A 25,783-nucleotide genomic window follows, 5' to 3' on the forward strand; every position below is an offset into this window, starting at 1 on the left:
GGATGGATTGTATTGTACTGTATGTGTGAGATATACACTACACCAGATATACACTACACCAGAGATACACCAGAGATTCACCAGAGATACACTACACTAGAGATACACTACACCAGAGATACACCAGAGATACACCACACCAGAGATACACCAGAGATACACTACACCAGAGATACACCAGAGATACACTACACCAGAGATACACTACACCAGAGATACACTACACCAGAGATACACCAGAGATACACCAGAGATACACCAGAGATACACTACACCAAAGATACACTACACCAGAGATACACCAGATATACACCAGAGATACACTACACCAGAGATACACCAGAGATACACCAGAGATACACTACACCAGAGATACACTACACCAGAGATACACCAGAGATACACTACACCAGAGATACACCAGAGATACACTACACCAGAGATACACCAGAGATACACTACACCAGAGATACACTACACCAGAGATACACTACACCAGAGATACACCAGAGATACACTACACCAGAGATACACTACACCAGAGATACACCAGAGATACACCAGAGATACACCAGAGATACACTACACCAGAGATACACTACACTAGAGATACACTACACCAGAGATACACCAGAGATACACTACACCAAAGATACACTACACCAGAGATACACCAGATATACACCAGAGATACACTACACCAGAGATACACCAGAGATACACCAGAGATACACTACACCAGAGATACACCAGAGATACACTACACCAGAGATACACCAGAGATACACTACACCAGAGATACACCAGAGATACACTACACCAGAGATACACCAGAGATACACTACACCAGAGATACACTACACCAGAGATACACCAGAGATACACTACACCAGATTTACACTACACCAGAGATACACTACACCAGAGATACACCAGAGATACACTACACCAGAGATACACTACACCAGAGATACACCAGAGATACACCAGAGATACACTACACCAGAGATACACCAGAGATACACCAGAGATACACTACACCAGAGATACACTACACCAGAGATACACCATAGATACACTACACCAGAGATACACCAGAGATACACCACACCAGAGATACACCAGATATACACCAGGAGGGGTATCTCTCCAGGAACAGGGTTGGAGTTAAAACCTCCAGGAGGGTCTCTCTCCAGGAACAGGGTTGGAGTTAAAACCTCCAGGAGGGGTATCTCTCCAGGAACAGGGTTGGAGTTAAAACCTCCAGGAGGGTATCTCTCCAGGAACAGGGTTGGAGTTAAAACCTCCAGGAGGGTTTCTCTCCAGGAAAAGGATTGGAGTTAAAACCTCCAGGAGGGGTATCTCTCCAGGAACAGGGTTGGTGATAAACCTACAGGAGGGTCTCTCTCCAAGAACAGGGTTGGAGTTAAAACCTCCAGGAGGGTATCTCTCGAGGAACAGGATTGGAGTTAAAACCTCCAGGAGGGTTTCTCTCCAGGAACAGGGTTGGAGTTAAAACCTCCAGGAGGGTATCTCTCCAGGAACAGGGTTGGAGTTAAAACCTCCAGGAGGGTATCTCTCCAGGAACAGGGTTGGAGTTAAAACCTCCAGGAGGGTTTATCTCCAGGAACAGGGTTGGAGTTAAAACCTCCAGGAGGGTTTATCTCCAGGAACAGGGTCGAAGTTAAAACCTCCAGGAGGGTATCTCTCCAGGAACAGGGTTGAAGTTAAAACCTCCAGGAGGGTTTCTCTCCAGGAACAGGGTTGGAGTTAAAACCTCCAGGAGGGTATGTCTCCAGGAACAGGGTTGGAGTTAAAACCTCCAGGAGGGGTAGCCCTCCAGGAACAGGGTCGAAGTTAAAACCTCCAGGAGGGTTCAAAAGCATTGAGGAGTTCCTGCTACTAATAATAAACAATACTGGCAAACCATAACGAGCACCGTTACCTCTTTCAGTCCAAGCCAAGCGCTGAGTATAAGATATATTAATGTTCAATATGATGTGTAACATGTACCCTGGAGGGCTAGGGAAGAACAAGAAGAAAATACAGCAAACGATTGTCAAGAACAGAAGAGATTTAAAGTGTACGGGCCAGAGGGACCAGTCCTGCTCCTAGAGAGATGCAGAGGGACCAGTCCTGCTCCTAGAGAGATGCAGAGGGACCAGTCCTGCTCCTAGAGAGATGCAGAGGGACCAGTCCTGCTCCTAGAGAGATGCAGAGGGACCAGTCCTGCTCCTAGAGAGATGTAGAGGGACCAGTCCTGCTCCTAGAGAGATGCAGAGGGACCAGTCCTGCTCCTAGAGAGATGCAGAGGGACCAGTCCTGCTCCTAGAGAGATGTAGAGGGACCAGTCCTGCTCCTAGAGAGATGCAGAGGGACCAGTCCTGCTCCTAGAGAGATGCAGAGAGACTAGTCCTGCTCCTAGAGAGATGCAGAGAGACCAGTCCTAGAGAGATGCAGAGGGACCAGTCCTAGAGAGATGCAGAGGGACCAGTCCTGCTCCTGGAGAGATGTAGAGGGACCAGTCCTGCTCCTAGAGAGATGCAGAGGGACCAGTCCTGCTCCTAGAGAGATGCAGAGGGACCAGTCCTGCTCCTAGAGAGATGCAGAGGGACCAGTCCTGCTCCTAGAGAGATGCAGAGGGACCAGTCCTGCTCCTAGAGAGATGCAGAGGGACCAGTCCTGCTCCTAGAGAGATGCAGAGGGACCAGTCCTGCTCCTAGAGAGATGCAGAGAGACTAGTCCTGCTCCTAGAGAGATGCAGAGAGACCAGTCCTAGAGAGATGCAGAGGGACCAGTCCTAGAGAGATGCAGAGGGACCAGTCCTGCTCCTAGAGAGATGTAGAGGTACCAGTCTTGCTCCTAGAGAGATGCAGAGGGACCAGTCCTGCTCCTAGAGAGATGCAGAGGGACCAGTCCTGCTCCTAGAGAGATGTAGAGGGACCAGTCCTGCTCCTAGAGAGATGCAGAGGGACCAGTCCTGCTCCTAGAGAGATGCAGAGGGACCAGTCCTGCTCCTAGAGAGATGCAGAGGGACCAGTCCTAGAGAGATGCAGAGAGACCAGTCCTGCTCCTAGAGAGATGTAGAGGGACCAGTCCTGCTCCTAGAGAGATGCAGAGGGACCAGTCCTGCTCTTAGAGAGATGCAGAGGGACCAGTCCTGCTCCTAGAGAGATGCAGAGGGACCAGTCCTGCTCCTAGAGAGATGCAGAGGGACCAGTCCTGCTCCTAGAGAGATGCAGAGGGACCAGTCCTGCTCCTAGAGAGATGCAGAGGGACCAGTCCTGCTCCTAGAGAGATTTAGAGGGACCAGTCCTGCTCCTAGAGAGATGCAGAGGGACCAGTCCTGCTCCTAGAGAGATGCAATGGGGCCGGATTACTGACCAAGAACTCAGGGCACATGCCTAGGGGCCCCCGACCTTCAGGGGCCCCCCACTGATTTTGTTATAAAGTTTGACTCACTACGATACCATTAGAACATGGCATAAGCAAAATGTGTAGAATTGCAAAGAAATCATCTTTAAAACAGCAACAACAAAAAATCTCCGTTTCGATGCATGGGGGTTCTAAAATGTTGTTTCCCAGGGCCTCAGATGAGGATCGTCCAGTCCTGCTAGCAGGTGAAATAGATGGAGAGTTGTATTTCTACCTGCTCTGTGTATAGTATTTCTACCTGCTCTGTGTGTTGTATTTCTACCTGCTCTGTGTGTTGTATTTCTACCTGCTCTGTGTGTTGTATTTCTACCTGCTCTGATAACTGTCTGGGGACCTCTCACGGACTCACGAGGACCAGGACTGGTTTCCCTGAGGCCTTAAAAAACAAATAAGTGCACTCGTTCTGAGATAGAAACCGCTGCTTGAATGAACAGAATAAGACTCTACACTGCTTGAATGAACAGAATAAGACTCTACACGGCTTGAATGAACAGAATAAGACTCTACACTGCTTGAATGAACAGAATAAGACTCTACACTGCTTGAATGAAAAGAATAAGACTCTACACTGCTTGAATGAACAGAATAAGACTCTATACTGCTTGAATGAACAGAATAAGACTCTATACTGCTTGAATGAAAAGAATAAGACTCTACACTGCTTGAATGAACAGAATAAGACTCTAAATCAAATCAAATCAAATGTATTTATATAGCCCTTCGTATATCAGCTGAAATCTCAAAGTGCTGTACAGAAACCCAGCCTAAAACCCCAAACAGCAAGCAATGCATGTGAAAGAGGCACGGTGGCTAGGAAAAACTCCCTTGGAAAAACTCCCTAGAAAGTCCAAAAACCTAGGAAGAAACCTAGAGAGGAACCAGGCTATGAGGGGTGGCCAGTCCTCTTCTGGCTGTGCCGGGTGGATATTATAACAGAACATGTTCAAGATGTTAAAATGTTCATAAATGACCAGTATGGTCAAATAATAATAATCATTGTAGTTGTCGAGGGTGCAACAAGCACGTCCGGTGAACAGGTCAGGGTTCCGTAGCCGCAGGCAGAACAGTTGAAACTGGAGCAGCAGCATGGCCAGGTGGACTGGGGACAGCAAGGAGTCATCATGCCAGGTAGTCCTGAGGCATGGTCCTAGGGCTCAGGTCCTCCGAGAGAAAGAAAGAAAGAGAGAAAGAGAGAATTAGAGGGAGCATATTTCAATTCACACAGGACACCGGATAAGACAAGAGAATATTCCAGATGAAACAGACTGACCCTAGCCCCCCGACATATAAACTACTGCAGCATAAATACTGGAGGCTGAGACAGGAGGGATCAGAAGACACTGTGGCCCCATCCGATGATACCCCCGGACAGGGCCAAACAGGCAGGATATAACCCCACCCACTTTGCCAAAGCACAGCCCCCACACCACTAGAGGGATGTCTACAACCACCAACTTACCGTCCGAAGACAAGGCCGAGTACAGCCCACAAAAATCTCCGCCATGGCACAACCCAAGGGGGGGGCGCCAACCCAGACAGGAAGACCACGTCAGTGACTCAACCCACTCAAGTGACGCACCCCTCCCATGGACGGCATGGAAGAACACCAGTAAGTCAGTGACTCAGCCCCTGTAATAGGGTTAGAGGCAGAGAATCCCAGTGGAAAGAGGGGAACCGGCAAGGCAGAGACAGCAAGGGCGGTTCGTTGCTCCAGCCTTTCCGTTCACCTTCACACTCCTGGGCCAGACTACACTTAATCATAGGACCTACTGAAGAGATAAGTCTTCAGTAAAGACTTAAAGGTTGAGACTGAGTCTGCGTCTCTCACATGGGTAGGCAGACCATTCCATAAAAATGGAGCTCTATAGGAGAAAGCCCTACCTCCAGCCGTTTGCTTAGAAATTCTAGGGACAATTAGGAGGCCTGCGTCTTGTGACCGTAGTGTACGTGTAGGTATGTACGGCAGGACCAAATCGGAAAGATAGGTAGGAGCAAGCCCATGTAATGCTTTGTAGGTTAGCAGTAAAACCTTGAAATCAGCCCTTGCCTTAACAGGAAGCCAGTGTAGGGAGGCTAGCACTGGAGTAATATGATCAAATTTTTTGGTTCTAGTCAGGATTCTAGCAGCCGTATTTAGCACTAACTGAAGTTTGTTTAGTGCTTTATCCGGGTAGCCGGAAAGTAGAGCATTGCAGTAGTCGAGCCTAGAAGTAACAAAAGCATGGATTAATTTTTCTGCGTCATTTTTGGACAGAAAGTTTCTGATTTTTGCAATGTTACGTAGATGGAAAAAAGCTGTCCTTGAAACAGTCTTGATATGTTCTTCAAAAGAGAGATCAGGGTCCAGAGTAACGCCGAGGTCCTTCACAGTTTTATTTGAGACGACTGTACAACCATCCAGATTAATTGTCAGATTCAATAGAAGATCTCTTTGTTTCTTGGGACCTAGAACAAGCATCTCTGTTTTGTCCGAGTTTAAAAGTAGAAAGTTTGCAGCCGTCCACTTCCTTATGTCTGAAACACAGGCTTCTAGCAAGGGCAATTTTGGAGCTTCACCATGTTTCATTGAAATGTACAGCTGTTTGTCGTCCGCATAGCAGTGAAATTTAACATTATGTTTTCGAATGACATCCCCAAGAGGTAAAATATATAGTGAAAACAATAGTGGTCCTAAAACGGAACCTTGAGGAACACCGAAATTTACAATTGATTTGTCAGAGGACAAACCATTCACAGAGACAAACTGATATCTTTCCGACAGATAAGATCTAAACCAGGCCAGAACTTGTCCATGTAGACCAATTTGGGTTTCCAATCTCTCCAAAAGAATGTGGTGATCGATGGTATCAAAAGCGGCACTAAGATCTAGGAGCATGAGGACAGATGCAGAGCCTCGGTCTGACGTCATTAAAAGGTCATTTACCACCTTCACAAGTGCAGTCTCAGTGCTATGATGGGGTCTAAAACCAGACTGAAGTGTTTCGTATACATTGTTTGTCTTCAGGAAGGCAGTGAGTTGCTGTGCAACAGCTTTTTCTACAATTTTTGAGAGGAATGGAATATTCAATATAGGCCGATAGTTTTTTATAATTTCTGGGTCAAGATTCGGCTTTTTCAAGAGAGGCTTTATTACTGCCACTTTTAGTGAGCTTGGTACACATCCGGTGGATAGAGAGCCGTTTATTATGTTCAACATAGGAGGGCCAAGCACAGGAAGCAGCTCTTTCAGTAGTTTAGTTGGAATAGGGTCCAGTATGCAGCTTGAGGGTTTGGAGGCCATGATTATTTTCATCATTGTGTCAAGAGATATAGTACTAAAACACTTTAGTATCTCCCTTGAGCCAAGGTCCTGGCAGAGTTGTGCAGACTCAGGACAATGGAGCTTTGGAGGAATACCCAGATTTAAAGAGGAGTCCGTAATTTGCTTTCTAATGATCATGATCTTTTCCTCAAAGAAGTTCATAAATGTATTACTGCTGAAGTGAAAGCCATCCTCCATTTGCGAATGCTGCTTTTTAGTTAGCTTTGCGACATTATCAAAAAGACATTTCGGATTGTTCTTATTTTCCTCAATTAAGTTGGAAAAATAGGATGATCGAGCAGCAGTGAGGGCTCTTCGATACTGCACGGTACTGTCTTTCCAAGCTAGTCGGAAGACTTCCAGTTTGGTGTGGCGCCATTTCCGTTCCAATTTTCTGGAAGCTTGCTTCAGAGCTCGTGTATTTTCTGTATACCAGGGAGCTAGTTTCTTATGACAGATGTTTTTAATTTTTTGGGGTGCAACTGCATCTAGGGTATTGCGCAAGGTTAAATTGAGTTCCTCGGTTAGGTGTTTAACTGATTTTTGTCCTCTGACGTCCTTGGGTAGGCAGAGGGAGTCTGGAAGGGCATCAAGGAATCTTTGGGTTGTCTGAGAATTTATAGCACGACTTTTAATGCTCCTTGGTTGGGGTCTGAGCAGATTATTTGTTGCAATTGTAAACGCAATAAAATGGTGGTCCGATAATCCAGGATTATGAGGAAAAACATTAAGATCCACAACATTTATTCCATGGGACAAAACTAGGTCCAGAGTATGACTGTGGCATTGAGTAGGTCCAGAGACATGTTGGACAAAATCCACTGAGTCGATGATGGCTCTGAAAGCCTTTTGGAGTGGGTCTGTGGACTTTTCCATGTGAATGTTAAAGTCACCAAAAATTAGAATATTATCTGCTATGACTACAAGATCCGACATATGGCCCAGGAGGCCTGTAAACAGTAGCTATAAAAAATGAATGAGTAGGCTGCATAGATTTCATGACTAGAAGCTCAAAAGACGAAAACGTCATTGTTTTTTTTTTGTAAATTTAAATTTGCTATCGTAGATGTTAGCAACACCTCCGCCTTTGCCGGATGCACGGGGGGTATGGTCACTAGTGTAACCAGGGGGTGAGGCCTCATTTAACACAGTAAATTCATCACGCTTAAGCCATGTTTCAGTCAGGCCAATCACATCAAGATTATGATCAGTGATTAGTTCATTGACTATAACTGCCTTGGAAGTGAGGGATCTAACATTAAGTAACCCAATTTTGAGATGTGAAGTATCACAATCTCTTTCAATAATGGCAGGAATGGAGGAGGTCTTTATACTAGTGAGATTGCTAAAGCGAACACCGCCATCTTTAATTTTGCCCAACCTAGATCGAGGCACAGACACGGTCTCAATGGGGAAAGCTGAGCTGACTACGCTGACTGTGCTAGTGGCAGACTCCACTAAGCTGGCAGGCTGGCTAACAGCCTGCTGCCTGGCCTGCACCCTATTTCATTCTGGAGTTAGAGGAGTTAGAGCCCTGTCTATGTTCGTAGATAAGATGAGAGCACCCCTCCAGCTAGGATGGAGTCCGTCACTCCTCAACAGGCCAGGCTTGGTCCTGTTTGTGGGTGAGTCCCAGAAAGAGGGCCAGTTATCTACACTGCTTGAATGAACAGAATAAGACTCTATACTGCTTGAATGAACAGAATAAAACTCTATACTGCTTGAATCAATACTGTGTGTGTGGCATATTACTGTAATAAACATTTCGTTATATTACTGTGGTTCTTGTGTTTGTATCAATGTGTTCATGGAGTTCATACATTAACTTTACATTTCAATCCAGGTTACAACAGGGTGAGTTTTATAGCTACTTGCCAACTACACAGTATTTTGTTATTTAAGTGTTATTTCTTACCTAGAAAATTGAGTTAGCAGGATGCTTCTGGATGGCTTAGCAGATGTTCCTACCCTTGAACCTGCAGACCAGCCACGGAGGCACGTCACTCGCCGTGGAAATCGAAAGCAACAGCCTTTGGCAATAAGGGCCTCCTTGGCGACGGGAAGCCCGGATCGGCAATAAGGGCCTCCTTGGCGACGGGAAGCCCGGATCGGCAATAAGGCCTCCTTGGCGACGGGAAGCCCGGATCGGCAATAAGGGCCTCCTTGGCGACGGGAAGCCCGGATCGGGTATACAGACTTCAAACAGCTTCGTCGCCCTGTGCTACCCCAGGGATGGAGTACAGGATATTCCTAGGTAGCTCCCCACCGGTCTCCATCAGAGATCGATGCTGCTTTGTGGGATTTAATGATATTAGGAATGGTAGCTCGTATCGACTGAAACAGGATGACATTAGGAATGGTAGCTCAGATCGACTGAAACACGACATTAGGTAGCTCGGATCGACTGAAACAGGACGACATTAGGAATGGTAGCTCAGATCGACTGAAACAGGACGACATTAGGAATGGTAGCTCCGATCGACTGAAACAGGACGACATTAGGAATGGTAGCTCAGATCGACTGAAACAGGACGACATTAGGAATGGTAGCTCAGATCGACTGAAACAGGACGACATTAGGAATGGTAGCCCTGGATCGACTGAAACAGGACGACATTAGGAATGGTAGCTCGGATCGACTGAAACAGGACGACATTAGGAATGGTAGCTCCGATCGACTGAAACAGGACGACATTAGGAATGGTAGCTCCGATCGACTGAAACAGGACGACATTAGGAATGGTAGCCCTGGATCGACTGAAACAGGACGACATTAGGAATGGTAGCTCGGATCGACTGAAACAGGACGACATTAGGAATGGTAGCCCTGGATCGACTGAAACAGGACGACATTAGGAATGGTAGCTCGGATCGACTGAAACAAGACGACATTAGGAATGGTAGCCCTGGATCGACTGAAACAGGACGACATTAGGAATGGTAGCCCTGGATCGACTGAAACAGGACGACATTAGGAATGGTAGCTCGGATCGACTGAAACAGGACGACATTAGGAATGGTATCCCTGGATCGACTGAAACACGACGACATTAGGAATGGTATCCCTGGATCGACTGAAACAGGACGACATTAGGAATGGTAGCTAGGATCGACTGAAACAGGACGACATTAGGAATGGTAGCTCCGATCGACTGAAACAGGATGACATTAGGAATGGTAGCCCTGGATCGACTGAAACAGGACGACATTAGGAATGGTAGCCCTGGATAGACTGAAACAGGACAACATTAGGAATGGTAGCCCTGGATCGACTGAAACAGGACGACATTAGGAATGGTAGCTCAGATCGACTGAATCAGGACGACATTAGGAATGGTAGCTAAGATCGACTGAAACAGGACGACATTAGGAATGGTATCCCTGGATCGACTGAAACAGGACGACATTAGGAATGGTAGCTCGGATCGACTGAAACAGGATGAATTAGGAATGGTAGCTAGGATCGACTGAAACAGGATGAATTAGGAATGGTAGCCCTGGATCGACTGAAACATGACGACATTAGGAATGGTAGCTCGGATCGACTGAAACAGGACGACATTAGGAATGGTAGCTCGGATCGACTGAAACAGGATGAATTAGGAATGGTAGCTCGGATCGACTGAAACAGGACGACATTAGGAATGGTAGCTCGGATCGACTGAATCTGGAGGACTCACTAAACAGAGAACATCCCTGGTCGTCCCTACTGCCTCTGATCTGGAGGACTCACTAAACAGAGAACATCCCTGGTCCTCCCTACTGCCTCTGATCTGGAGGACTCACTAAACAGAGAACATCCCTGGTCATCCCTACTGCCTCTGATCTGGAGGACTCACTAAACAGAGAACATCCCTGGTCATCCCTACTGCCTCTGATCTGGAGGACTCACTAAACAGAGAACATCCCTGGTCGTCCCTACTGCCTCTGATCTGGATGACTCACTAAACAGACAACATCCCTGGTCATCCCTACTGCCTCTGATCTGGAGGACTCACTAAACAGAGAACATCCCAGGTCATCCCTACTGCCTCTGATCTGGAGGACTCACTAAACAGAGAACATCCCTGGTCATCCCTACCGCCTCTGATCTGGAGGACTCACTAAACAGAGAACATCCCTGGTCATCTCTACTGCCTCTGATCTGGAGGACTCACTGAACACAAATGCTTCCTTTGTAAATTATATCTGAGTATTGGCATGTAACCCTGGCTATCCGTACATTTAAAAAAATATTTAAAAAATTGTGCAATCTGGTTTGCTTATTAATATAAGACATTTTACATTATTCATACTTTTACTTTTGATACTTAAGTATATCTAATAACCAAATACTTTTAGACTTTTAATCAAATAGTATTTTACCGTGTGATTTTCACTTTTACATGAGTCATTTTCTATGAAGGTATTTAAAAAAAAAACTTTTACTCAAGTATGCCGTTCGGGGTATTTATCCCTCCACTTGTCTCTGCTATGAATCTCAGGGACGCAATGCGCCCTCCTCTCCTCTAGGCGGCGCTGTACATTTACTCCCCCAACGCCAGAAGTCGCCTAATGTGTTTTTGTCGTTAGCTACACGGATGTGTGCTTGTTTGCTGTCGAACGGGAGAGGAGGAAAAAAACAACATGACAGGGCGCGGAAAACGAAAAACTAAATCTACTCCCCAGGTTTTGTCACAGTATCATAAAGCCAGCATGTTTACAAGCGATATATATTTGTTTTATTGTCGGAGCAATGATAGTGTAACGACCCTGGGTTTATAAGCGCGGAAATCGACTCTGCCGCTTGAGCATGCTTTTGCGGCACAGTCGATAGCGCGCAGGACTTCGGGCTTGAAGGTCGAGGGTTCGAGACCTGCTCCCTGCTGTTTCATTACAATAGGATGGGTTTTTAGCCATGCAACAGAGGGAATATTTGTCCTTCTTTTTAACGTTACAAAGCACGGATGGGCCACTATGGCATCTACATGGTTTAGCTTATTGGTCCTGCTTCAGTTTATATCACTGTTCTCCCAAGATATCGTCATTTATATTTAGTATAACCAAGTTATCGTCCATTGACACTATACCATCGTTTGTGTTTTTTTGTTTTTGTTGCAGAGCGAGTTGTTCAGGGTAACGTTCATTAGGACACACCGTAGGCAAAACGATTTGCAACGGGAAAACTATAGCGTTTCTTCATTGTAAATCCAGGGGCGCGTTTCAACAGGACTCAACGTTTTGTAACATAAAGATATAGAAATAGACTATGTAGAACAAACATGGGGAATAAGTAATCACGTCTTCTCTATCCATGTTATTTATATCTGCCCTGGTGTCTAATGAATACACCCAGTTATCAAACCCGCGTCTTTAAACTCGACTGAAACCCGGCTGTAACGTTTACTGTTTACACCAGCGAGTGAATTTCACCGACGTTGTTGTTGTTCTTTAGGAGTCGGATTGTGCCGACGGGGAGTTGAGGAAGAAAGCCCGGCCAGAGGGGCCGACAGAAGGACCGAGGACGACTGCTGAGGTTCCTGCCAGACTGAGGGAGGAGGTGGAGAGACTCTATAAACTGAAGATGCCCGAAGACTTTTATCTCTTCTGGGACTTCTGCTCTTCGCTCAGCCCCGACAACCCTCGGGGTAGGTTACCCACTCACTCACCCACAACCAGCCCTGACAACCAGCATCACTCCAGTCAGTCCTATCTGTCTACAACACTAACCCACAACCAGCCCCAACCAGCTATCTGTCTATAACACTAACCCACAGCCAGCATCACTCCAGTCAGTCCTATCTGTCTACAACACTAACCCACAACCAGCATCACTCCAGTCAGTCCTATCTGTCTATAACACTAACCCACAGCCAGCATCACTCCAGTCAGTCCTATCTGTCTACAACAATCACTAACCCACAGCCAGCATCACTCCAGTCAATCCTATGTCTATAACACTAACCCACAGCCAGCATCACTCCAGTCAGTCCTATCTGCCTACAACACTCACTAACCCACAGCCAGCATCACTCCAGTCAATCCTATGTCTATAACACTAACCCACAGCCAGCATCACTCCAGTCAGTCCTATCTGTCTACAACACTCACTAACCCATAACCAGCATCACTCCAGTCAGTCCTATCTGTCTACAACACTAACCCATAACCAGCATCACTCCAGTCAGTCCTATCTGTCTAGAACACTCACTAACCCACAGCCAGCATCACTCCAGTCAGTCAGTCCTATCTGTCTACAACACTAACCCATAACCAGCATCACTCCTCCAGTCAGTCCTGTCTATAACACTAACCCACAGCCAGCATCACTCCAGTCAGTCCTATCTGTCTATAACACTAACCCACAGCCAGCATCACTCCAGTCAGTCCTATCTGTCTACAACACTAACCCACAGCCAGCATCACTCCAGTCAGTCCTATCTGTCTACAACACTAACCCATAACCAGCATCACTCCAGTCAGTCCTATCTGTCTAGAACACTCACTAACCCACAGCCAGCATCACTCCAGTCAGTCCTGCCTGTCTAGAACACTAACCCACAGCCAGCATCACTCCAGTCAGTCCTATCTGTCTACAACACTCACTAACCCACAGCCAGCATCACTCCAGTCAGTCCTATCTGTCTATAACACTAACCCACAACCAGCCCCAACCAGCTATCTGTCTATAACGCTAACCCACAGCCAGCATCACTCAAGTCAGTCCTATCTGTCTATAACACTAACCCACAGCCAGCATCACTCCAGTCAGTCCTGTCTACAACACTAACCCACAACCAGCATCACTCCAGTCAGTCCTATCTGTCTATAACACTAACCCACAGCCAGCATCACTCCAGTCAGTCCTGCCTGTCTAGAACACTAACCCACAGCCAGCATCACTCCAGTCAGTCCTATCTGTCTACAACACTCACTAACCCACAGCCAGCATCACTCCAGTCAGTCTTGCCTGTCTAGAACACTAACCCACAGCCAGCATCACTCCAGTCAGTCCTATCTGTCTACAACACTCACTAACCCACAGCCAGCATCACTCCAGTCAGTCCTATGTCTATAACACTAACCCACAGCCAGCATCACTCCAGTCAGTCCTATCTGTCTACAACACTCACTAACCCACAGCCAGCATCACTCCAGTCAGTCCTATCTGTCTATAACACTAACCCACAGCCAGCATCACTCCAGTCAGTCCTATCTGTCTATAACACTAACCCACAGCCAGCATCACTCCAGTCAGTCCTATCTGTCTATAACACTAACCCACAGCCAGCATCACTCCAGTCAGTCCTATCTGTCTATAACACTAACCCACAGCCAGCATCACTCCAGTCAGTCCTATCTGTCTATAACACTAACCCACAGCCAGCATCACTCCAGTCAGTCCTATCTGTCTATAACACTAACCCACAGCCAGCATCACTCCAGTCAGTCCTGCCTGTCTATAACACTAACCCACAGCCAGCATCACTCCAGTCAGTCCTGCCCGTCTATAACACTAACCCACAGCCAGCATCACTCCAGTCAGTCCTGTCTGTCTATAACACTAACCCACAGCCAGCATCACTCCAGTCAGTCCTGCCTGTCTATAACACTAACCCACAGCCAGCATCACTCCAGTCAGTCCTGCCTGTCTATAACACTAACCCACAGCCAGCATCACTCCAGTCAGTCCTGCCCGTCTATAACACTAACCCACAGCCAGCATCACTCCAGTCAGTCGTCTCTGTCTACAACACTAACCCACAGCCAGCATCACTCCAGTCAGTCCTATCTGTCTACAACACTAACCCACAGTCAGCATCACTCCAGTCAGTCCTATCTGTCTATAACACTAACCCACAGCCAGCATCACTCCTCCAGTCAGTCCTATCTGTCTATAACACTAACCCACAGCCAGCATCACTCCAGTCAGTCGTCTCTGTCTACAACACTAACCCACAGCCAGCATCACTCCAGTCAGTCCTATCTGTCTATAACACTAACCCACAGCCAGCATCACTCCAGTCAGTCGTCTCTGTCTACAACACTAACCCACAGCCAGCATCACTCCAGTCAGTCCTATCTGTCTACAACACTAACCCACAGCCAGCATCACTCCAGTCAGTCCTATCTGTACACTCTGTGTATACAAGGATCATATCTACATATAATTCTCTCTCCCCATCCCCTCTCTAGACGCGCTGAAGGAAACTCTGGGTTTGAGGTTGGTTGGCCCGTTCGACATCCTTGCGGAGGCCCACCGTGGCTCAGCCGACCCTCACCGTGGCTCAGCCGACCCTCACCGTGGCTCAGCCGACCCTCAGCCCAACTACCACCTTCACTGGAGGTACTTCTACGACCCTCCAGAGTACCAGACCGTACTACAAGGGAACGCAGCCGACCTGCTACACCTGGGTTACTACAGGTAGGGGTTACTACAGGTAGGGATTACTACAGGTTACTACAGGTAGGGGTTACTACAGGTAGGGATTACTACAGGTTACTACAGGTAGGGGTTACTACAGGTAGGGGTTACTACAGGTAGGGGGTTACTACAGGTAGGATTTACTACAGGTAGGGGTTACTACAGGTAGGGGTTACTACAGGTAGGGTTTACTACAGGTAGGGGTTACTACAGGTAGGGGTTACTACAGGTTGGGGTTACTACAGGTAGGGGTTACTACAGGTTACTACAGGTAGGGGTTACTACAGGTAGGGGTTACTACAGGTTACTACAGGTAGGGGTTACTATAGGTAGGGGTTACTACAGGTAGGGGTTACTACAGGTTACTACAGGTAGGGGTTACTACAGGTAGGGGTTACTACAGGTAGGGGTTACTACAGGTTACTACAGGTAGGGGTTACTACAGGTAGAGGTTACTACAGGTAGGGGTTACTACAGGTAGGGGTTACTACAGGTAGGGGTTACTACAGGTAGGGTTTACAACAGGTAGGGGTTACTACAGGTTGGGGTTACTACAGGTTGGGGTTACTACAGGTAGGGGTTACTACAGGTAAGGTTACTACAGGTAGGGGTTACTACAGGTAGGGGTTACTACAGGTTACTACAGGTTACTACAGGTAGGGGTTACTACAGGTTACTACAGGTAGGGATTACTACATGTAGGGGTTACTACAGGTAGGGTTACTACAGGTAGGGGTTACTACAGGTAGAGGTTACTACAGGTAGGGGTTACTACAGGTAGGGGTTACTACAGGTTACTACAGGTAGGGGTTACTACAGGTAGGGGTTACTACAGGTAGGGGTTACTACAGGTTGGGGTTACTACAGGTTACTACAGGTAGGGGGTTACTACAGGTAGGGGTTACTACAGGTAGGAGTTACTACAGATAGGGGTTACTACAGGTTACTACAGGTAGGGATTACTACAGGTAGGGGTTACTACAGGTAGGGATTACTACAGGTAGGGGTTACTACAGGTAGGGGTTACTACAGGTTACTACAGGTAGGGGTTACTACAGGTAGGAGTTACTACAGGTAGGGGTTACTACAGGTTACTACAGGTAGGGGTTACTACAGGTAGGGGTTACTACAGATAGGGGTTACTACAGGTTACTACAGGTAGGGGTTACTACAGGTAGGGGTTACTACAGGTAGGGGTTACTACAGGTAGGGGTTACTACAGGTAGGGGTTACTACAGGTTACTACAGGTAGGGGTTACTACAGGTAGGGGTTACTACAGGTAGAGGTTACTACAGGTAGGGGTTACTACAGGTAGGGGTTACTACAGGTAGGGGTTACTACAGGTTACTACAGGTAGGGGTTACTACAGGTAGGGGTTACTACAGGTTGGGGTTACTACAGGTTACTACAGGTAGGGGTTACTACAGGTAGGGGTTACTACAGGTAGGGGTTACTACAGGTAGGGGTTACTACAGGTAGGGGTTACTACAGGTTACTACAGGTAGGGGTTACTACATGTAGGGGTTACTACAGGTAGGGGTTACTACAGGTAGGGGTTACTACAGGTAGGGGTTACTACAGGTAGGGGTTACTACAGGTTACTACAGGTAGGGGAGTACTACAGGTAGGGGTTACTACAGGTAGGGGGTTACTACAGGTTACTACAGGTAGGGGTTACTACAGGTAGGAGTTACTACAGGTAGGGGTTACTACAGGTAGGGGTTACTACAGGGAGGGGGTTACTACAGGTAGGGGTTACTACAGGTAGGGGTTACTACAGGTAGAGGTTACTACAGGTAGGGGTTACTACAGGTAGAGGTTACTACAGGTTACTACAGGTTACTACAGGTAGGGGTTACTACAGGTTACTACAGGTAGGGGTTACTACAGGTAGGGGTTACTACAGGTAGGGGAAACTACAGGTAGGGGTTACTACAGGTAGGGGTTACTACAGGTAGGGTTACTACAGGTAGGGGTTACTACAGGTAGGGGTTACTACAGGTAGGGGTTACTACAGGTTACTACAGGTAGGGGTTACTACAGGTAGGGGTTACTACAGGTAGGGGTTACTACAGGTAGGGGTAACTACAGGTTACTACAGGTAGGGGTTACTACAGGTTACTACAGGTAGGGGATACTACAGGTAGGGGTTACTACAGGTAGGGGTTACTACAGGTTACTACAGGTAGGGGTTACTACAGGTAGAGGTTACTACAGGTTACTACAGGTAGGGGTTACTACAGGTAGGGGTTACTACAGGTAGGGGTTACTACAGGTTACTACAGGTAGGGGTTACTACAGGTAGGGGTTACTACAGGTAGGGGTTACTACTTTCCAGAGAGGAACAGCGTCCCGTTGCAACATGGCCGTATTAATCTCCACCTCTCTTTTTCAGAGATAGTCCGGACTCCCTGCCTGTGTTCCTAGGGGAGAATGAAGCCAGGAAGGGCTGTACCATCACTCAGATGGGGGACAACATGTTTGCTGCTGTCCAGTGAGTGTCCTTCATTAACTAACACAGGAGGAACACATGGACCAATTAAACTAAACTAACTTATCAATATTTATTCCCTTTTTCTCACCATCCTTTCTCTCTCTCCCTTTTTACCTCTCTCCTCCCTCACCGTCCCTTCGCTCTCTCCACCCTCACGTCATCTCCCTCGCTCTCTTCCCTCGCTCTCTTCCCTCGCTCTCTTCCCTCGCTCTCTCCTCCCTCACCGAACCTCCCTCGCGCTCTCCGCCCTCACTGTTGCCTCCCTCGCTCTCTCTTCCCTCACCGAGCCCTCCCTCGCTCTCTCCTCCCTCACTGTTGCTTCCCTCGCTCTATCTTCCCTCACCGATCCCTCCCTCGCTCTCTCCTCCCTCACTGTCCCCCTTCTCTCTCTTCCCTCACCGATCCCTCCCTCGCTCTCTCCTCCCTCACCGACCCCTCCCTCGCTCTGTCCTCCCTCACCGCTCTCTCCTCCCTCACCCTCCCCTCCCTCGCTCTGTCCTCCCTCATCGCTCTCTCCTCCCTCACCGTCCCCTCCCTCGCTCTCTCCTCCCTCACCGCTCTCTCCTCCCTCACCGTCCCCTCCCTCGCTCTGTCCTCCCTCACCGCTCTCTCCTCCCTCACCGTCCCCTCCCTCGCTCTCTCCTCCCTCACCGCTCTCTCCTCCCTCACCGTGTCCTCCCTCGCTCTCTCCTCCCTCACCGTCCCCCTTCTCTCTTTCCTATCTCTGCCCAAACTCTTCCTCCTCTCTCTCCCTCCTCTTCCCTCTCCTTCAGTGTGTTTCTGGGTAGGAAGAGGAAGGAGAGGGGCGGGCGTAAGGAAGAGGACGGGGCTCTGGATAACCTGGGGGAGGAGTTAAGAGAGAGGGCGGAGTCTCTGGGCTTCTCCCTGGAGCAGAAGACCAAAGGCATGAAGCAGAGAGACAAGAAGGTAAACCCCCCCCAGTACTGAGACGGTACTAGAAGGTAACCCCCCCAGTACTGAGACGGTACTAGAAGGTAACCCCCCCAGTACTGAGACGGTACTAGAAGGTAACCCCCCCAGTACTGAGACGGTACTAGAAGGTAACCCCCCCAGTACTGAGACGGTACTAGAAGGTAACCCCCCCGTTCTGACGGTACTAGAAGGGTAACCCCCCAGTACTGAGACGGTACTAGAAGGTAACCCCCCCAGTACTGAGACGGTACTAGAAGGTAACCCCCCCGTTCTGACGGTACTAGAAGGTAACCCCCCCGTTCTGACGGTACTAGAAGGTAACCCCCCCGTTCTGACGGTACTAGAAGGGTAACCCCCCCAGTACTGAGACGGTACTAGAAGGTAACCCCCCCAGTACTGAGACGGTACTAGAAGGTAACCCCCCCAGTACTGAGACGGTACTAGAAGGTAACCCCCCCAGTACTGAGACGGTACTAGAAGGTAACCCCCCCAGTACTGAGACGGTACTAGAAGGTAACCCCCCCAGTACTGAGACGGTACTAGAAGGTAACCCCCCCAGTACTGAGACGGTACTAGAAGGTAACCCCCCGTTCTGACGGTACTAGAAGGGTAACCCCCCCAGTACTGAGACGGTACTAGAAGGTAACCCCCCCGTTCTGACGGTACTAGAAGGTAACCCCCCCGTTCTGACGGTACTAGAAGGGTAACCCCCCCAGTACTGAGACGGTACTAGAAGGTAACCCCCCAGTACTGAGACGGTACTAGAAGGTAACCCCCCCAGTACTGAGACGGTACTAGAAGGTAACCCCCCCAGTACTGAGACGGTACTAGAAGGTAACCCCCCAGTACTGAGACGGTACTAGAAGGTAACCCCCCCGTACTGAGACGGTACTAGAAGGTACCCCCCCAGTACTGAGACGGTTACTAGAAGGTAACCCCCCCAGTACTGAGACGGTACTAGAAGGTAACCCCCCAGTACTGAGACAAGGTACTAGAAGGTAACCCCCCCAGTACTGAGACGGTACTAGAAGGTAACCCCCCCCAGTACTGAGACGGTACTAGAAGGTAACCCCCCCAGTACTGAGACGGTTACTAGAAGGTAACCCCCCCAGTACTGATACGGTACTAGAAGGTAACCCCCCCAGTACTGAGACGGTACTAGAAGGTACCCCCCCAGTAACTGAGACGGTACTAGAAGGTAACCCCCCCAGTACTGAGACGGTACTAGAAGTAAACCCCCCCAGTACTGAGAACGGTACTAGAAGGTAACCCCCCCAGTACTGAGACGGGTACTAGAAGGTAACCCCCCCAGTACTGAGACGGTACTAGAAGGTAACCCCCCGTCTGACGGTACTAGAAGGGTAACCCCCCAGTACTGAGACGGTACTAGAAGGTAACCCCCCCGTTCTGACGGTACTAGAAGGTAACCCCCCCCGTTCTGACGGTACTAGAAGGGTAACCCCCCCAGTACTGAGACGGTACTAGAAGGTAACCCCCCCAGTACTGAGACGGTACTAGAAGGTAACCCCCCCAGTACTGAGACGGTTCTAGAAGGTAACCCCCCCAGTACTGAGACGGTACTAGAAGGTAACCCCCCCAGTACTGAGACGGTACTAGAAGGTAACCCCCCCAGTACTGAGACGGTACTAGAAGGTAACCCCCCCAGTACTGAGACGGTACTAGAAGGTAACCCCCCCCGTTCTGACGGTACTAGAAGGGTAACCCCCCAGTACTGAGACGGTACTAGAAGGTAACCCCCCCAGTACTGAGACGGTACTAGAAGGTAACCCCCCCGTTCTGACGGTACTAGAAGGTAACCCCCCCGTTCTGACGGTACTAGAAGGTAACCCCCCCGTTCTGACGGTACTAGAAGGGTAACCCCCCCAGTACTGAGACGGTACTAGAAGGTAACCCCCCCAGTACTGAGACGGTACTAGAAGGTAACCCCCCCAGTACTGAGACGGTACTAGAAGTAACCCCCCAGTACTGAGGGACCCAGACTGAGACGGTACTAGAAGGTAACCCCCCCCAGTACTGAGGACGGTACATCCAGTACTGAGACGGTACTAGAAGGTAACCCCCCCAGTACTGAGACGGTACTAGAAGGTAACCCCCCAGTACTGAGACGGTACTAGAAGGTAACCCCCCGTTCTGACGGTACTAGAAGGGTAACCCCCCCAGTACTGAGACGGTACTAGAAGGTAACCCCCCCGTTCTGACGGTACTAGAAGGTAACCCCCCCGTCTGACGGTACTAGAAGGGTAACCCCCCAGTACTGAGACGGTACTAGAAGGTAACCCCCCCAGTACTGAGACGGTACTAGAAGGTAACCCCCCCAGTACTGAGACGGTACTAGAAGGTAACCCCCCCAGTACTGAGACGGGTACTAGAGGTAACCCCCCCAGTACTGAGGCGGTACTAGAAGGTAACCCCCCCAGTACTGAGACGGTACTAGAAGGTAACCCCCCCAGTACTGAGACGGTACTAGAAGGTAACCCCCCCAGTACTGAGACGTACTAGAAGGTAACCCCCCCAGTACTGAGACGGTACTAGAAGGTAACCCCCCCAGTACTGAGACGGTACTAGAAGGTAACCCCCCCCAGTCCTGAGACGGTATAGAAGTAACCCCCCCAGACTGAGACGGTACTTAGAAGGTAACCCCCCCCGTACTGAGGACGGTACTAGAAGGTAACCCCCCAGTACTGAGACGGTACTAGAAGTAACCCCCCCAGTACTGAGACGGTACTAGAGGTAACCCCCCCAGTACTGAGACGGTACTAGAAGGTAACCCCCCCAGTACTGAGACGGTACTAGAAGGTAACCCCCCAGTACTGAGACTGGTAAGCTAGAAGGTAACCCCCCCAGTACTGAGACGGTACTAGAAGGTAACACCCCCCCAGTACTGAGACGGTACTAGAAGGTAACCCCCCCAGTACTGAGACGGTACTAGAAGGTAATCCCCCCCAGTACTGAGACGGTACTAGAAGGTAACCCCCCCCAGTACTGAGACGGTACTAGAAGGTAACCCCCCCAGTACTGAGACGGTACTAGAAGGTAACCCCCCCAGTACTGAGACGGTACTAGAAGGTAACCCCCCCAGTACTGAGACGGTACTAGAAGGTAACCCCCCCAGTACTGAGACGGTACTAGAAGGTAACCCCCCCAGTACTGAGACGGTACTAGGTAACCCCCCCAGTACTGAGACGGTACTAGAAGGTAACCCCCCCAGTACTGAGACGGTACTAGAAGGTAACCCCCCCAGTACTGAGACGGTACTAGAAGGTGACAGTCTGTCCGTGTCCAGGTTGTGACCAAGTCGTTCCATGGAGCGGGCCTGGTGGTGCCTGTTGATCAGAATGACGTTGGTTACCGGGAGCTGCCAGAGACAGACGGTAAGACTCTAGAACAACTCTAGAACACTCTAGAACAGGGGCAACTAGGTTTGGTTTCGGGCCAATGTTTTTGGTAGTTCGTAGTCAGTGGCCCAGAACATAATTTGTTTATAATATAAACCCGATGCAAAGGTCTACACTGCAAGTAGAACACTCTAGAATCACTCGAATGCTCCAGAACACTCCATACCACTGTAGAATACTCTAGAACCACTGCATACCACTGTAGAATACTCTAGAACACTCCATTCCACTGTAGAATACTCTAGAACACTCCATACCACTGTAGAATAGTCTAGAACACTCCATTCCACTGTAGAATACTCTAGAACACTCTATTCCACTGTAGAATACTCTAGAACACTCCATACCACTGTAGAATACTCTGGAACAAGTCGAATACTCCGGAACACTCCATACCACTGTAGAATACTCCAGAACCACTCAAATACTCTAGAACCACTCCATACCACTGTAGAATACTCTAGAACACTCTATTCCACTGTAGAATACTCTAGAACACTCTATTCCACTGTAGAATACTCTAGAACACTCCATACCACTGTAGAATACTCTGGAACAAGTCGAATACTCCGGAACACTCCATACCACTGTAGAATACTCCAGAACCACTCAAATACTCTAGAACCACTCCATACCACTGTAGAATACTCTAGAACACTCTATTCCACTGTAGAATACTCTAGAACACTCTATTCCACTGTAGAATACTCTAGAACACTCCATACCACTGTAGAATACTCTGGAACAAGTCGAATACTCCGGAACACTCCATACCACTGTAGAATACTCCAGAACCACTCAAATACTCTAGAACCACTCCATACCGCTGTAGAATACTCTAGAACACTCTAATTATTATCCCTGGATAAGTTGAATGGAATGTGGAACAGGTGTCAGAAACACTGTGTGTGTGTGTGTGTGTGTGTGTGTGTGTGTGTGTGTGTGTGTGTGTGTGTGTGTGTGTGTGTGTGTGTGTGTGTGTGTGTGTGTGTGTGTGTGTGTGTGTGTGTGTGTGTGTGTGTGTGTGTGTGTGTGTAGCCAGTCTGAAGAAGCTGTGTAAGGCTATAGCAGAGGCCAGGTCCGATGAAGACAGGATGAAGGCTTTCGGCCCTCTCCAAGAGATCATCACCTTCGTCCAGTTCGCTAACGATGAGTGTGACTATGGCATGGGGCTGGAGCTGGGCATCGACCTCTTCTGCTACGGATCGCACGTACGTACACACAGACACACTACACACACACACACACACACACGTCAACACCTGTTCTCCACGGAAAATGTCACGTTGACACAATGATGCAGATCTCAGCCACCAACGACTCTCTGTTTCCTGTCTTCCGTTGTGTGTCTCTGTCTCTCTGTTTCCTGTCTTCCGTTGTGTGTCTGTCTGTTTCCTGTCTTCCATTGTGTGTCTGTCTGTCTGACTCTGTTTCCTGTCTTCCATTGTGTCTGTCTGACCCTCAGTTTCCTGTCTTCTGTTGTCTGTCTCTCTGTTTCCTGTCTTCCATTGTGTGTCTGTCTGTCTCTCTGTTTCCTGTCTTCCATTGTGTCTGTCTGACCCTCAGTTTCCTGTCTTCTGTTGTCTGTCTCTCTGTTTCCTGTCTTCCATTGTGTGTCTGTCTGACTCTCTGTTTCCTGTCTTCCATTGTGTGTCTGTCTGTCTCTCTGTTTCCTGTCTTCCATTGTGTGTCTGTCTGTCTCTCTCTGTTTCCTGTCTTCCATTGTGTGTCTGTCTGTCTCTCTCTGTTTCCTGTCTTCCATTGTGTGTCTGTCTGTCTCTCTGTTTCCTGTCTTCCATTGTGTCTGTCTGACTCTGTTTCCTGTCTTCCATTGTGTTTCTGTCTCTCTGTTTCCTGTCTTCCATTGTGTGTCTGTCTCTCTGTTTCCTGTCTTCCATTGTGTGTCTGTCTGTTTCCTGTCTTCCATTGTGTCTGTCTGTTTCCTGTCTTCCATTGTGTGTCTGTCTGTCTCTCTGTTTCCTGTCTTCCATTGTGTGTCTGTCTGTCTCTCTGTTTCCTGTCTTCCATTGTGTGTCTGTCTGACTCTGTTTCCTGTCTTCCATTGTGTGTCTGACTCTCTGTTTCCTGTCTTCCATTGTGTCTGTCTGACTCTGTTTCCTGTCTTCCATTGTGTGTCTGTCTGACTGTTTCCTGTCTTCCATTGTGTGTCTGACCCTCAGTTTCCTGTGTCCCCCAGTACTTCTACAAGGTGATCAGACAGCTGCTGCCCATGGCCTACAGCCTGCTGAAGAGGGGCTTGTTCGCAGAGATCCTGGAGGCTCACCTCTCCAGCCGCTCCCACGACAACCTGGACCAACTCACCTCAGCCTGAAGAAAACCACGGGAGAAGAAGAAGAGAGCGAGAGAGAGAGAAGAAGAGAGATGGATTGTTGTTAGCTCTGACCACCGTGTGTTTTTATTTAGTCTTGTTGTGGTTTTGGTGCTGCTGGTGTTGAACGGTACCAGGGGCGTCTGTCTCTCTGTGCATATGTGGAATAAAGGATTATATTTCTAAGAGTCTTGTCTTTTACTAGGTCCTGTCTGTCTGTTATGAGGTCCTGTCTGATTGTTATGAGGTCCTGTCTGTCTGTTATGAGGTCCTGTCTCTCTGTTGTTAGGTCCTGTCTGTTACTAGGTCCTGTCTGACTGTTACTAGGTCCTGTCTGTCTGTTATTAGGTCCTGTCTGTCTGTTATGAGGTCCTGTCTGTCTGTTATCAGGTCCTGTCTGTCTGTTATGAGGTCCTGTCTGTCTGTTGTTAGGTCCTGTCTGTTACTAGGTCCTGTCTGTCTGTTATTAGGTCCTGTCTGACTGTTACTAGGTCCTGTCTGACTGTTACTAGGTCCTGTCTGTTACTAGGTCCTGTCTGTTTGTTACTAGGTCCTGTCTGACTGTTACTAGGTCCTGTCTGTCTGTTATCAGGTCCTGTCTGTTACTAGGTCCTGTGTCTGTTAGGTCCTGTCTGTTACTAGGTCCTGTCTGACTGTTACTAGGTCCTGTCTGTCTGTTACTAGGTCCTGTCTGTCTGTTACTAGGTCCTGTCTGTCTGTTATTAGGTCCTGTCTGTCTTTTATGAGGTCCTGTCTGTCTGTTATCAGGTCCTGTCTGTCTGTTACTAGGTCCTGTCTGTCTGTTACTAGGTCCTGTCTGACTGTAATCAGGTCCTGTTGTCTGTTACTAGGTCCTGTCTGACTGTTACTAGGTCCTGTCTGTCTGTTATTAGGTCCTGTCTGTCTGTTATTAGGTCCTGTCTGACTGTAATCAGGTCCTGTTGTCTGTTACTAGGTCCTGTCTGACTGTTACTAGGTCCTGTCTGTCTGTAATCAGGTCCTGTCTGACTGTAATCAGGTCCTGTTGTCTGTTACTAGGTCCTGTCTGACTGTTACTAGGTCCTGTCTGTCTGTTACTAGGTCCTGTCTGTCTGTTGTTAGGTCCTGTCTGTTACTAGGTCCTGTCTGTCTGTTACTAGGTCCTGTTGTCTGTCTTACTAGGGGTGCATCTCAATAGACTAGCTTGGTCTCCTAGGGGTGCATCTCAATAGACTAGCTTGGTCTCCTAGGGGTGCATCTCAATAGACTAGCTTGGTCTCCTAGGGGTGCATCTCAATAGACTAGCTTGGTCTCCTAGGGGTGCATCTCAATAGACTAGCTTGGTCTCCTAGGGGTGCATCTCAATAGACTAGCTTGGTCTCCTAGGGGTGCATCTCAATAGTCCTTGTGTCTTGTCATGAGTCTGAGGGTCTGGTTGTCGGTATCATAAATGGGAAGAATCTCAATTGCATTTCCTTGGCTCCTCGCTTC

General features: G+C 48.5%; 1 protein-coding gene across 2 annotated transcripts; it reads left to right on the forward strand.

Annotated features, from left to right (window-relative positions):
• The first annotated feature begins 11,294 nt into the window (after positions 1 to 11,294).
• Positions 11,295 to 24,501, forward strand: LOC115190138 (histone PARylation factor 1). Of its 2 annotated transcripts, none has more exons than XM_029748627.1 (8): positions 11,295 to 11,404; positions 12,171 to 12,363; positions 14,912 to 15,140; positions 17,537 to 17,635; positions 18,409 to 18,562; positions 21,873 to 21,960; positions 23,023 to 23,195; positions 24,182 to 24,501. In XM_029748627.1, the coding sequence occupies exons 1-8, from the start codon at positions 11,363 to 11,365 to the stop codon at positions 24,314 to 24,316; spliced, it is 1,113 nt and encodes a 370-aa protein (XP_029604487.1). In that variant the 5' UTR covers positions 11,295 to 11,362; the 3' UTR covers positions 24,317 to 24,501. The 2 variants fall into 2 exon arrangements, with proteins under 2 accessions (XP_029604487.1, XP_029604488.1); XM_029748628.1 differs by having other exon boundaries at positions 14,912 to 15,062.
• Positions 24,502 to 25,783: the final 1,282 nt, after the last annotated feature.

The sequence above is a fragment of the Salmo trutta genome, unplaced genomic scaffold, assembly GCF_901001165.1.
Source record: "Salmo trutta unplaced genomic scaffold, fSalTru1.1, whole genome shotgun sequence".
In the NCBI taxonomy this organism is placed as follows: domain Eukaryota; kingdom Metazoa; phylum Chordata; class Actinopteri; order Salmoniformes; family Salmonidae; genus Salmo; species Salmo trutta.